At 48.3% G+C, this 13,872-nt stretch overlaps 1 protein-coding gene and 1 long non-coding RNA gene across 2 annotated transcripts; both read left to right on the forward strand.

The window, feature by feature from the left end:
- Positions 1-412: 412 nt before the first annotated feature.
- LOC106891269 lies at positions 413-3,960 on the forward strand. Its single transcript, XM_014947716.1, has 2 exons — positions 413-560; positions 2,248-3,960. Exons 1-2 carry the CDS (start codon positions 455-457, stop codon positions 3,228-3,230), a joined length of 1,089 nt encoding a protein of 362 aa, XP_014803202.1. The 5' UTR covers positions 413-454; the 3' UTR covers positions 3,231-3,960.
- Positions 3,961-3,996: 36 nt separating this feature from the next.
- Positions 3,997-5,656, forward strand: LOC106891270. Its single transcript, XR_001412663.1, has 2 exons — positions 3,997-5,155; positions 5,452-5,656. It is a non-coding gene; the product is annotated as an uncharacterized LOC106891270 (long non-coding RNA).
- Positions 5,657-13,872: the final 8,216 nt, after the last annotated feature.

Genomic DNA, 13,872 nt, shown 5'->3' on the forward strand with positions numbered 1-13,872 from the left:
CAGTGATAACGATGCTGCACCCCCCCCCCCCCAACCCCTCCCTTGGGCAAAACAGCATGAATTTGCTCATGGAATAAGGCAAAGAAGGAGCAAAAGCAGCTCAAAATGTAAAGATTCATCGTTCAGCAATGAAATATGCTGGTGCTACAGCTCCTTTTTTTCATACACACAGCTCAGAGCATCTTCAGCCCCTCCTGCAGCAGCATGGCCACGGCACCGCATTCCCCTTTCATACAGGGGAAATCTAATAAGGCAGGGGGGCAGCAGGGATTTGGGGGGGGGACCACCCCACGGGGGACAGGCTGGCCCTGCTCCCCCCTGCCCGTTTGCCGCCCCGATGCCGCGCGGCGTTTGCCAGCTGCGGGCTCTCGGCAGGGCAGGCAGCCAGCGGGCTATATTTAGCAACAGCAACAAAACAGGCAGCCGAATCAGCTGACTGGAGGCAGGGAGACCGATGCTCGGGTTAGTTTTAGACAGCACATATTCTGTCCTCGAAACAGGGAGGGAAGAGACGTGGGAGCTCAGAGCCGCTCGCGCCTCCGCACCCGGCAGCAGCGCAGGTAAGGGGGGGGGCATGGCAAAAGCTGGGGTCTGGAGGTGGGCTGCATCCCAAATATTGCTGGGAAGGATGCAGGATGGATCCAGGATGCTCCAGGCGTGGCCGGGAGGGGAGGACGGTGGGTGGGAAGGTGACCTCGGCACGGCGCGGTGCTCGGGGAGAAGGGGATGGCATCCGGGCTGGAACCAGTCCATCCCATCGGAAGAGTTTTACTGTAAATAGGTAATTTAATTTCCTTCCGGAGGAAGGGCACGTTAACAGGACTCGGTTAACGATTAGCGCTATCGTTAAGTCAACATGACATTATCTGAAGCATCCGGCTGCCCCCTCGATGGCGGGGTCAGAGCAGGCCCAGGGGCTGAGCCTGGGCACAGGGTGGGGGGAAAAGCAGAGGAGCAAGCCCTAATGAAGGGCTTCCTAATGAAGAAAGGAGCAGGCAGGATAAAGAAAGAGAAATAAAAAGGCCATACGGTTTAAAACAAGCATCATGTCCTGCTCTCAGCCCAGCAAATCCCAGCTTGGCTGACTTTGCCAATAGCACCTGAGATGGAAACCAGTAAAAGCCAGCAGCTGCCGGGGGAGGGATGGACACCCTGCGAGCTCTGCCCTGGGCTGCTCACTTCTGAGCTCTGTATGTGATCTGCAGCCTCGCAGGGAGGTTCAACAAAGCCAGATTTATTTCCAGCAATGACAAGCAAGGCATTAAAATAGCTAGCAAAGCACTTTTGTGTTTAATCACACAACAAAGCTATATTGTGTCGGCGCATTGTTCACATAAAAAAATCCATCGGAAGGGGATAGTTTAAAAAAAAAAAATTAGGATCCAGGCTATGTGGTCATTTCTGCCAGAAGGGGAGATAAGCAAAGCACAGGGGAGAGTATTTTGAGAAAAAAAAAAAAAAAAAATTGAAAAAATCAGTACAGTTCACAGTGTTTGCAACAAGAAATTTTTGTAAAAAAGGCTTACCTGACTAGTTGGAGCAGTTTGGTGGCAATCCATCCTAAAAAGAGTTGAGGATAGCTCCTGGAATATAAAGGACGTTAATTAAATCCCTTTGACTCTACATAAGCATTTAGGGAAGGATCTGCCACTCCATAACTACATTTATAAACCACTGGCAGAGATGAAAATGAAGGTGTTTGTACATTGTCACCTGCGGCTTCCAGAAGAGATGAGCTGTAATGTCACTCTCTGTGATGCTCCCCATGGGGTGGGTCAGCTCCTCTCCTCTTGAGATCAGCTCTTGCCTGGTCAGACACCACCTGAAGTCAGAGCCCTGTTAGAGTGAACAGACCAGCTGAGAAGTATTAAATAAGGAGAGTAGTTTGTCCTTTGTTGCTACAGCCCAGACACTGAGCCGAGCTAGTGTCCCTGCACCACGCTGCTCCAGCTGCTGGCCCCACGCATGGCTTCAGAAGGGAGCACCATTGCTGATGTCTTTAATGAACCTTCTATTTTCTACTGCATTAATCAATTGGCTTCTTTTGTGTATATGGGCTCTTTATGAAGCCACGGGTATAAAAGTACTGTCAGCAAACTTTTAAAAGTTTGGAGTCTTGTTTTGGAGTCTTCTGTTTGCTAGAAGAAAACAAGAGGTGGCTCAGGTAGCATGGTCTTTACAGAAACAAGCCCAGAATTTCTTTACCTGGCTTTCACATGCTGATCATGTCTGGTCTGTTCTTTGCAGCCATGGCACCCCGGATAAGACTGAGTCTTTCAAAGCCTCTCCCAACCATACGTGAAACCCACGAGGAAGCAATGGAAGATTCAACCAGCAACCCGAAGCGCATCGGAAGCACTGCTGCCAGCCCAGACTCATACTCCAGCGATGATTACGTTCAATCCATCTGCCACCTCGCCAGACCCACCTTCCCGGGCTTTCCTGAAAGCATCCGTAAGGTTCAGGACAGAAAAACCCTGAAGACCCTTGACGACAAGTCATGGTCCCCATCACAGCAGGAAACATCAAAATGTAAATTGTCCGACTTCATCTCAAATGTGGTGCCGCTGGGAAAAGTCACACCTGCAGAAGGTGACTTCTGGTCCAGAGAAGACCCCCTGGCACAGATTTACACCCAGGCAGGAAAGCTCTGTTCCTCCAAGGCTTCCTTGTACGGTAAAAGCTCCAGCACTGGTTACTCACAGTGCAACTCCTCCTCCCCAGACAGTGAAGTTCATCCCCCAACCATGAAAGGAAAAGCCACAGGAAACCCCAATTTGCAACGAGTGCTCAGTTTTCCAAGGCTTCCCTCCCCAAGACCAGTGCAGAAAGAAGGGGTCTGCTCAGAGCTGAGGTATCTCAGAAGAGCTGAGGGAGCAGTTTTCGGGAGTAACCAGAGTCAGAAAGAAACCGGCTCCATGTTCGTTACCAGTGAAGAGCCATCGCTGTGCTCAGCCAGAGGGAAGCTGCTGGGAAACCCGGTCCTGCGCTGTTCTGTAAGAAAGCAGAGTTGTTTGTTCAGTACAGAAGGCACCGATGAAAAAGAAGGGAGAGAAACTTCTCAAAGTGACCAAAACCTAGCGGGTGGTGTCCCCACTAAGCAGAGATACCCTGAGTCCTTCCAGGGAGCTAAAAAAGCCATGATTCATAACTGGATTTCAGAGCACAGATGCCTCTGGAAAGAAGCGAAGCTAAAAGCTTGTTTGCTCCCAGCCATTGCTGAAGTGTGAAGAAATAGCTGCTCAGAATAATTTTATTCACAAGAAATAACCACCCTGTGCTCTAGAAGCTCTCCCTGGAGTCCCTACACAGAAAACATGGCTTGAAATGTGCATGCAAGTCAGGCAGTTTTGTGACCCATCATATCCCTCTTCAGTGGGCAAAGGGACGATTCAGAGTCTCATCCACTACAGAAATGGCAAGTAATTCCCATTCTGGAAAGGCAACAGTTCATAAAGCATCTCCTTCCACCTATTGCCCAGAACTGCCCTGAGCACGAAGAGCTGGAGAACATAAACCCCATCTGTTCTGGAGGAGAAGAAATCTGCGGGAACGTCAAACTACTGGTGTTTTCTGGCAAATGCTGAACAGCCAGATGTTTCTCACTCCTGGGTACAGTTATTCTGCAAGGAACAGTTTGACCGATGTGTGGACAGGACTAAATGAGCTCTCTCTGACATATACATTTACCAGGAGACCCACTGTAGATCATTCCGTCAAGACCAGGGTGCCACCTGGCCACCTGTTAGTGCAGAACCATAAAGAAATAGCTTTAAAAAAAACGTAAGAAGTCTTTTATGAGGATTTGCTAGAGGGCAAAATGGAGAATATTAGAACTCTCATGAGTAGGGATTTTCCTCTTGCTTACCCCTGGCACAACTCTGTTCCCTTTGCTCCGGGATTTACCCTTGGCAGGAGGAGAGACAGGAGCCAGTGCTGTGGCTGTCCTGGAGCTGTCACAACCTGCTGTGCCAGCTCTAAAAACCCCAGATGAAAACTCTTATGAGCAGGGATTTTCCTCTTGCTTACCCCCGGCACAACTCTGTTCCCTTTGCTCCGGGATTTACCCTTGGCAGGAGGAGAGACAGGAGCCAGTGCTGTGGCTGTCCTGGAGCTGTCACAACCTGCTGTGCCAGCTCTAAAAACCCCAGATATCATGCTGGTGTCTGCCCTGTTGCCCCCACACCAACCAGGCTGCACAACGCGGGCACCCACAGGGTTTGCTGTTGGGGTGCAGGAGCCCCAGGATCTCACAGGAGCTCTGCAGGTTCAGCGGCACCACAAGGAGAGTGGCTTTGGCTGGGGGGCAGCCTGGGGATGCTGGGCTGGCCTTCACAGGACAAGGATGTAAAATAATCATTTCTGGGCTTCCCCTCATATCTGTGCTTCTGTGTTCTTACCTACCTGACCATGTTAATGCTGCTGACCATGCTTCCCCTGCTGCTGTCACACCGAATACCACACGTGCATGTTACAACCATCCAGCACATCACATACACAAACCCACCCAGTCGCTGTTGGTGCTGCATGGGATGTCTGTAGGAAAAGAATAATTCCTGGACTGCTGTGAGATCCCGGCACGGCGTGGTGAGCACATGGCCAGGGTCATCCCTCGCTGCTGCACGGAGATACCTCCATCCAGAGAAACTGTCTGCCGTGGTCAGGAGAACCCCACACCTTGGGTACAGCACCCTCCAAGCCAGCCAGGAGAAGTAGGTGAAAAAACTGCAAAGCAACACTAGCATCATTATTATTACTACTAGTAGGAAAAAAATCTTTTTGGCACAGAGGAGAGCAGAGGGACCGGGCTGTTTGTTCAACTGCAGCAAAGATGGGGAATACCATTGGAAAGCTGCAATTGCAAAAATGCTCACAAGTGATTTCTAAACCACCCTCGAGCAGATTAAATCAGGAGGCAACTTCTGCTCAGCACCGACGTGAGTGTAAATAAGCTCGAGGATCCAAAGGTGAGCAGATTTGAGCTTCTCATTCTCACATCTCTTACCTCAAATATTTTTTCTCCTGTTGAAACTCATTAGCGCTATGGAACTGAACTGCTGCTCATCTTCGTTTTGGAACTAACCACACAGCAAGAACAGAAGTGAAGAAGGCTCCAGCATTTATTAGAGCTGATGGAGAGAGCTGGGTGAGGGAGGTGCCAGCCCGCTCTGCCTCCTCCGCATCTTTCCCTTCCTTCTGGGGTTAACGCTGGGATTTAAGGGATGCTTGTCCTCACTGCCCTGCTGACATTTTAATTTCTCTCTGTGTGAGTATTTATGACACTAATGCCTAGCAAGTCTTGTGCCAACTGCATGTATCACTGCTTTTGACAGAGAAAACAAATAAAACCCTTCCACTGAGCTGCTGTTTCTGTTACTGCAGATCCACAGGTGATTATTTCCGGTGCAGGGCTGGTCCACAGCACGTGAGCTTGAGAGCTGGGTGAGGGAGGTGCCAGCCCGCTCTGCCTCCTCCGCATCTTTCCCTTCCTTCTGGGGTTAACGCTGGGATTTAAGGGATGCTTGTCCTCACTGCCCTGCTGACATTTTAATTTCTCTCTGTGTGAGTATTTATGACACTAATGCCTAGCAAGTCTTGTGCCAACTGCATGTATCACTGCTTTTGACAGAGAAAACAAATAAAACCCTTCCACTGAGCTGCTGTTTCTGTTACTGCAGATCCACAGGTGATTATTTCCGGTGCAGGGCTGGTCCACAGCACGTGAGCTTGTGACACGCCACCCAAACACCCTCTCACCCCACCAGGTCACTGACAGAGCCAGCTCCCGGGCTCTTTCCCCACACATTTCAATGTCTTGCAAAGCTTTTCTGCCTTGTCAGGGTCAGGCCTTCTGTGCCCAGGACCCAGGCAATCACTGAATCACAGAATGGTAGGGCTTGGAAGGGATCTTTGGAGATCATCAACCCCCCTGCCAAAGCAGGTTCACCCAGGGCAGGTTGGACAGTAACGTATCCAGGTGGGTTTTCAATGTCTCCAGAGAAGGAGACCCCACACCCTCTCTGGGCAGCCTGGTCCAGTGCTCTGCCACCCCCAAAGTAAAGCTTTTCCTCATGTTTAGATGAAATTTCCTGTGCTCCAGTTTGTGCCCATTGCCCCTTGTCCTGTCACTGGGCACCACTGAAAAGAGTCTGGCCCCAGACTGGATAAATCCTGTTGTGAAAAGCACAGCCCTCACCTTCTCCACCCTTACCTTTGTGGGGAATGAGCACACCCAGCCCTGTGACACCGCTGGGCCATTAACTGCTGCAGCAGCTCCTGGGATGAGGCAGTTCCACAGCCCTGTAACATCATCCATCTCCTGAGGGGCTGATGTGTGGGGCAGGCCCTCACCCCACTGCTGCTGCCATCAGCTGCCCCAACAGCCCCACTGGTCCTCTGCCACCGAGGGCTCCCCAGAAGGTGGCCCAGAGCTGCCAAGGGAGCCTGCAGTCCTACCAGAGGAAAATAAACAGGACTCATTAGGCTGAGGTGACATGGCGTGCAGTTATACAGCCCTTTTCTCCCTGCTCCCCCCCGTCGGTGACCGCAGTTCCCCATGGATGTACCCCTGGGGCCGTTGGGAAGTGCTCTCCCTCTTTTCCTCCCTACAGGAGTGGTTGAGGAATCAGCAGCTGGGATAAACCTGCAGAAGTCACAGCCTGTTCAGAAGCTCTCCCAGACAAGAAAGAATACCTTATCTAGGAATTTAGGTCACAGAGCGAGATAAAAGCCATGCTGCTTCCACGGCCCATCTCATGGCAGCCTCTGCATTTGAAGTCACTGGCAGAAAAACCTCATTTATTGAGATCGTCAGAAGTGCCGGCGGGATTTGGATTAATTTGAAGGGGGAATTGGTATCCAAACCCCGCCGGCAGCTCGCAGTCTCAGCCTTCACAACCAGTTCCTAAGCTTTCTACAGGGTAACGTGCCATTTTCCTTGCATGATCGTGCAGCTTTTCACTGCTGCAAACAGTAAATACGTTTGGACACAGAAAATCACGACCAGAATTTATAAACCGGAGACGGCGAGGTAGAAACCAAACTGTCCCTCTCTTCCCTCAAATGCTTGTCTTTTAAATGGCAAAGACACTGATCAGCTCAAGGCAGAGGGGAGGGAGCAGAGGCTCACTCATGGGCTCTGATGATTAGCCCTGTGCTATTAGTAGCCCTGTGCAATGCAGAAGCAGCCCAGAAACTCTTCCAGCAGCCACAGCACATGGAGATACCCCCCCCCCAACACCGCAGGAGGGGGGCTCTCTGTGCCAGCACGGACAGCTGGCAAGACAGATGTTGGTCAGAAGCTAAAATATGAGCCAGCAACGTGATTACAGACAGGGATGGGTCACGAGCTGGTCTCTCTCAGTGAGGGACCGTGATGCCCAGAGACAAGCAGGAGCAGATTTAAGGGCTGCACAAGAAGAGGGAGATGCAGGAGGGGGTGTGAGCGAGGTTAGGAAAAGCAGCTTCTAAAAAGGTCTTTAAATGTCAGCTCTGAAGTTAGGATAAAAGCAGCTATTCATGTTTTAAGAAAAAACCCAACCCTAAAAGCTCCAAGAGAAAACACAGTGTCTAATTTAAGGGGATCAGATCCCAGCCCGAGGCAGAACACAGGGTCCTTCTGCTTCAAGCAGAGGCTTTGTGGATAGTGCATCAGGCTCTCCCTCTGCCCTGAAGTGCCTGCAATTGGGCCTAATTGCTTGTTGAGGGCATATTTTAATTAACTTTGAGCCTTCCTGGGTGGAGAGTAATGATAAATGGTGCACAATGAAGTTAAACTGCATTTAGTGACTAAGCAGGAATCCCTGAGCTTTGAATGGAAAACTCGCCTGTCCCATCAGCAGCGTGATTAATGGCAAAGGGGTTTGCCTTTGCAGCTGTAACCACAGGCAGAAGAGACATCTGAAAGGATGGCTGAAAGCTTCTCTGCTTGTCTTTGAAGAGTCAGATCATTCAAGCACAGCTCTCGGCCTTGCTCTCCAGAGCCCACATGTGTTTTTGTGGGTGGCATCACTTATGTGGGCCACAGTTGACAGCGGCGATGACTCCTGAAGCACCACATCTCGGGCTCGTGGCCTCTTCCCGTGCTCTGGGATTCTCAAGTGTGACTTAATTTGCCTGGCAGGAGCCAGAGCTGATGAAAAATACATGTTGTGTAAATACAGATAGAATGTTCCTGGTAATCACAGCTTTCCTGGAATTAATGCTCCTGGAGGCAACAATTCCGAGGACTGTTGTGAGGAGCTGTAGGAAAACTGGGCATTTTTGGAATGCCATCTAGTTGCTACATAATGTTTGACCAAATGCCATTCAAAATCAAAGGGGGTCCCTGAGTGCTTTGGAATGGGCCTGTAATGGGAATAATTTTCAGCTGCACAGATTTTTAATAGCAGCTGATGTGGAAAATCAAATTATTAGTTTACTTTTTTGTGTGTGTTAGCATTTTGCCAACCGTTTCTTGTCTTTGCTTTTAAATTAGTCCATCTGAAAGCCCATCAGCTGGCTGTGAGCTCAGCAAAAGCCCTGTGTTAACCACCACGTTTTATCTGCCTGCACTTCACAAACTCGCAGTGACTTTTCCTCTCTGCCATCAGCAAGTCTCTGCTCTGTGAAGCGGGGTGGTCACGCAAGGTGAAAGCAGAAGTAGCCAGCAGGGAGCCTGCCACATCTCATCTGATGGTGCAAGATGACATCTATGAGTCAGTTGAGCTTAGCTGAACGGTTGGTTATTTGTCCCTTGGTCACAAATATGCAGGAGAGAAAAATGGCTTCTGGTTTATACCCGCCGTGCCGTACTGCAAGTTTTATACCTTTCCAACTCACTCGATGGAGCATCAGGTGGAGCTAAACTGGCTCGTGGCTCAGCTTCAGGAAAGGGAGATGCCACATCTCAAGTGGTTGGACATCACACGGACATCAAAACCACACATCTTGTGGTTGGACTCGATGATCTTGTGGTTGGACTCAATGACTCAAAGGTCCCTTCCAACCATGAAGATGTGAAGGTGTGTGATCCTGTGAGTGTCCAGACTCCAAAGCAATTACAAGACAAGAGAAATACCAACTTTGCTTGAGATGCTCTTCACATTCCCCCTCAGCTCATGCTATAGAAGCATCCAACTGCACAGAAGATATTGTGACGTCTGCTCACAGATGGTTTTTGTGGGTTAGGGAAGCCAACTGCCTGCCGGGCCCTGGTCAGCTGGGTGCTGAACATACGGCAAGCGGCCATCCCCGACTTGCTGAGCCTATGAGCCATTCAAACCTCATTAGTGAGATTAGCCGGGTGCTTCAGATTAAGGCTGATTTGCATGAAGAGCAAAAGAACCTGAGCGTGGTCCTTGCCCAGAGCAGAACCAGCACTATCAGTCAACAACAGCCCTGGTCTTTGGGGCAAGCAAATGTAAGCACAGGCTTCATCATACCCAGTTTAGGGCCCAGAAACACCCAAGCCCTACTCAAGACCCCAATTTGAGGATGTCTGAGCAGCTGACACTGCAATTAGCACCAATTTGGCAGTGATGGCAAAACGAGTCTGGGTTCCTTCAAGCAGGTACAGCTGAGCTGGAGAAGCTGGAGCTGGGGCTCTGCTGCTGTGCCCAGACCCGGTTCAGCCCCAGGACTCCCTGGAACATCCCAGTGCCACTTCTGCGAGGTGCTACGAGGTGACACACAGCACGGCCAAGATGCCATGATGTCCAAGCTGCTCAGTAGACGTGCAGGTGAGGCACATGAGGTGTCCCTCTCACGGGATGGCAGCACAACCTGCCCTTGGACACCAGTTGCTGTGATCATGCTCAACGCCACCTCTGCTCCAAACTAGTTTGTTGGAACAAGGGTACACAGATGGAAAATCAAAAGTAGACTATTCAGAGAGAAAGCACCAGGCCTTCTTGCTGTGCAGGGTCAGCTCCTGGAATTAATTGCCGCAGGATGTCAACAAGATAAAACTGAGCAGGATTCGAGAGAGGATTAGACAGCCCTGTGATCAGGAACATTTGTGCAATGCTAACTGGGTCAAAGAAATACAAGAGAAATTAAGTGTTGTGCTTCCCTGAAGGGCTGAGCTGGTACCAGCTGGATTTAAAACACATTCCTCCCCACCTCCCCTCCCCGATCTTTTTATAGTAACAAGCAAATAGCAGGATCTATGGCAAAGTCTCTTCTCTTTTCTTAGAACAATAAAGCATCACCTGCCCCAGGAGGTCCCTGAGAGCCAGAGTGGTGACTGATCCACGCTACGGCGTGTGGTGAGACCCTCCCCTTGTGATTTTAAAGATAGGAAATTGAAGATTTAACTTCTCTGCTGCCTCCGTGCTTCAGATCAAATCATTTACCAAGAAGAGAATAAGCTGCACAATAAACTCGCTGCAGATGAACTGGTTGAGCCTCCACACTGAAAACCTTTTCTAAGCATAATTAACGAAATTAATTATTCAAGAATATGATGGCATCAAGCAGAAGAACATGCAGGGGTAATAGCTGAATCCAAAAGCCAATATTAGCAGCATCAGAGGGAAGTGTCGGGGGGGCAATGGTTTATAGCACTAAAGAGAGAAGAAATTGGTTCTTGCTGCAGGTAAGCAAAGCAAAAACCCCAGTGAAACATGGAGGTCACTCTTCAGGTGGGCAAAAACACACTGGCAGCTCCATGGAGGTAGCTCCTGGAGGTAGCTACCACGGAGGTTGTAGCTGGCAGCTGGGGCGCCCAGTATAATCTTGTCCAAAATCTTTTTTTTTTTTTCACTAGAAAGATGTTGACAAAAATCTATTGTCTTTGAACATTTTTCTGACACTGTAAAAATGCTCCTGGCACAGTTATGCCAGAAGGCGTGGAGCACAGCCTGTGACAGCAAGGGGAGTAAAACCCACTCCAAGCTCATCTGTTCACTTGATTAAATTTCACTGTCTTCAACAAAAGGATTCTGGGACAAACATCTTGCTAAACCTAACACTGCCAACAGAAAATTACCTGGTACCCTCAGTCCAGCAGTGCAAATCTTCGGATTCTGCACCCAAAGACAAAACATTCTTCCTACAGTCCACTGCAAACAGTATGGGATAGAAAGGAAAACACATCAACTTTTCAATATCATCCCATCAGGCACGGCAGACATTTCGGAAGCCCATTGCCTTTGGAAATTTTGGTATTTGAAAATAAGGATGAAAACAACTGCTGCCAAAATTGCCAAGGAAACAAAACCCGCCCCAAACCTCCCCACCAAATTCTGTCACATCCAATGCCATTTGGTCGATTCTAGCAATTTCAGGTCAAAATGAAGCTCAAACAGTTTTGCAAAATCATATTGCATTTTCCGTTTTCCTTACTGCTTGCTCTCCAGGAATAGCAACACTTAATGCAATCGGTCACAACTTTGTCAGACTCTGAGACATGGTGGGGACACGAAGACCCAGCTATCAGACAGAACTCTCTAATTAGGATTTATTAGAATCCTTTTCTTTCTTGTTAACAGCATCAAGGGCTACATTTACACGGCAGTTTGTCACACGTATCTTTTTTTTTTCCTTTTTCTAGAGTAGTTTTCTTGCTTGGACCATAATAAACCAGTTGGACTATAAGATTTTCCTGCTCCTGGTACAAGCCCTTACATCCTGAGCCACACGAGCTCCCAAGCTATTTCAGCTCCATCGTACTTGCAAGAGACAACACAGACTTGTGCATCTTTACGGATCAGGGCCTTTGCAGACATATTTAAGAAGCCACTGCTTTCAGAATCTCTGAGTATTTTTAAAAGCACTATGAGAACAAAGTGTCACACTGCACACATTTCTCCCACTGGGGACAGAGGAGGGAACCAACCCCCCTGAGAACCTGAAGGCACATTGTTCAACCTGCTGCGAGAGGTAATCCAGGCAGGACACGGCCACCTGCCCTTCTCATACCTTTTGATCTACCTGAATGCAGAGCAATTGCACCTTCGTGATGCTCCCCACACACACTTGGGCTCCCAGGAGGTGATGGACACGTGGGAGCAGAAAGGGCTGAAAATCCTGAACTGGGAACCACAGACATCATCTGTTCCACAGTCCAGACACCCAGGACCTTCAGCAAGTTACTGGCTTTTGGAGTTATTTTTGCATTCTGTAGAACGGGAATCATTCTTACTCAGGGGAAGGAGGAGGATTTCTTACAGCCAAACCTGTAAGAAAAAACAATTGTATAGAAACAGATTTTTCACAGCAGCAAAGAATTGCAGAGGGGGGGAAGGAGGAAGATTTGTGACACCAGCCAAACCTGTAAGAAAAAACAACTGTATAGAAACGGATTTTTCACAGCAGCAAAGAATTGCAGAGGTAAAGGAGGAGCACGTGCAGCAGCACTGGGTGGGTTCTTTCTCTCTATTCATTTCGGTAGTTCCTACAGGACATGAGTAATACAAAGACAACGTAAGGACAAGCCTGGCTGTTTACTGAAGATGATGTAACTAGATGAAACCACAGTTTTCACACTGTCAAATGTGAAAGCTTAATGGAATTGTACAACCACACCAGAGCCAGGACTGGACCCAGCTCAGTGGACCATGAATCCCCGTGCTCAGAGCTGCAGGTCAGGCACTCGCCCTCCCCGCCTGCGGGGTTCGGTGGGTTAGGACACATCTCACAGAGGACAGTCCCTCAGATCTCCACATGCACACGTGGTAACTTCATTTTTCTTACTCCTGGAATATCTGTTTTCCCAGTGAAAGCCCAGTGGAGTTAATGGAAAATTTCCTCTTGGCCATCTTGGGCCAAGACCCAAATTTCTACCTTTTGTTCAGCTCCCTCCTCCCTCACTGGTCCTTGGATGAAGGATTCCACTTAAGAGAGAAATTGTTACCCAGAGTAATCCCAGCCTTTCCTGTAGCCTGTTACCTAAAATTACACCAGAAATAGTTCTAGTTTAGCACATGCAAGTGTTTGCAGGAATACCCCATGGCAATAGAGGGGCACAGCCTCTCAGGGAGCAGCTAAGGAAGCATAAACCTTCAGCTGTTTTACACACTGTCTCAAAACACTGCAAAGGGAATGGGAACACTCATGAACTGAGAAGCTGAAAATCAAAAATGCACTTTGAAGGATAATCATGTTTGTCCTGCTCCTCTCCCACCGGGCAACACACCCAATTCAGACTTCTTACTGAATGCAGTTGCCAAAAAGCAGAATACTAACTGATATGCTGTTTTCTGAAAAGGATGAAGGGAAATAAATCCAGCCTCTGAAGAGCTATCGACACCAATAGCCACAGTGAAAAACTGCAATTAATTCACTATTGGCACCCAAAGGGAGAAGTCTGTACCTTGACACAGAAAAACTAGGAAAAAAAGAAAAAGAGAGAAATAAAAACCCAACTAGAAAAACTAAACTAAACTAACTAACTAGAAAAAAAAATAGTGTGCTATGAACAATAAGCTGAAGCTTAAATCTTTGTGGTCATTAAAACCTAGCAGGAGTGTATATATGGTTTTATTTTCTCTAATGGATATTTTTTACAATAAACATTTAGCATTTTTAAAAGAAATTAATACTGTCCACTCTCACACCAGGAAGATTTAACCAGAACATACCTTCTTATCTTTTAAAAATTGGTAATCTGTGAGAACACTAGGCTTATTTTGGAATAAGAAAATATCCAAATGCACCAAAGGTCCCTATAGCTTAATTGGCTTTACTGCTTTCCATGCAAACAGAGTAAGTGAACATTTAGAGAGCGAACAATTAGTGCCTCTGGGTTAGGAGGGGAAGATGAAAAGCAAGAAAGCAGCCAGAACACTCACCTTTAATGAAATACAGCTTCTCCCAAAAGGTCACCTGATGTACCTTGCATAATCTTGCCATTTCCACTTACCTTTTTTCTGTTTCTCCTTCTCTCTCCTC

Source organism: Calidris pugnax, unplaced genomic scaffold, assembly GCF_001431845.1.
Source record: "Calidris pugnax isolate Ruff unplaced genomic scaffold, ASM143184v1 scaffold27, whole genome shotgun sequence".
Taxonomy (NCBI): Eukaryota; Metazoa; Chordata; class Aves; order Charadriiformes; family Scolopacidae; genus Calidris; species Calidris pugnax.

Coding starts and splice junctions, on each gene's coding strand:
- LOC106891269 (XM_014947716.1), top strand. CDS start 455: ATGCTCGGGTTAGTTTTAGACAGCACATATTCTGTCCTCGAAACAGGG. Junction 561..2,247: donor CGCACCCGGCAGCAGCGCAG/GTAAGGGGGGGG, acceptor TGTTCTTTGCAG/CCATGGCACCCCGGATAAGA.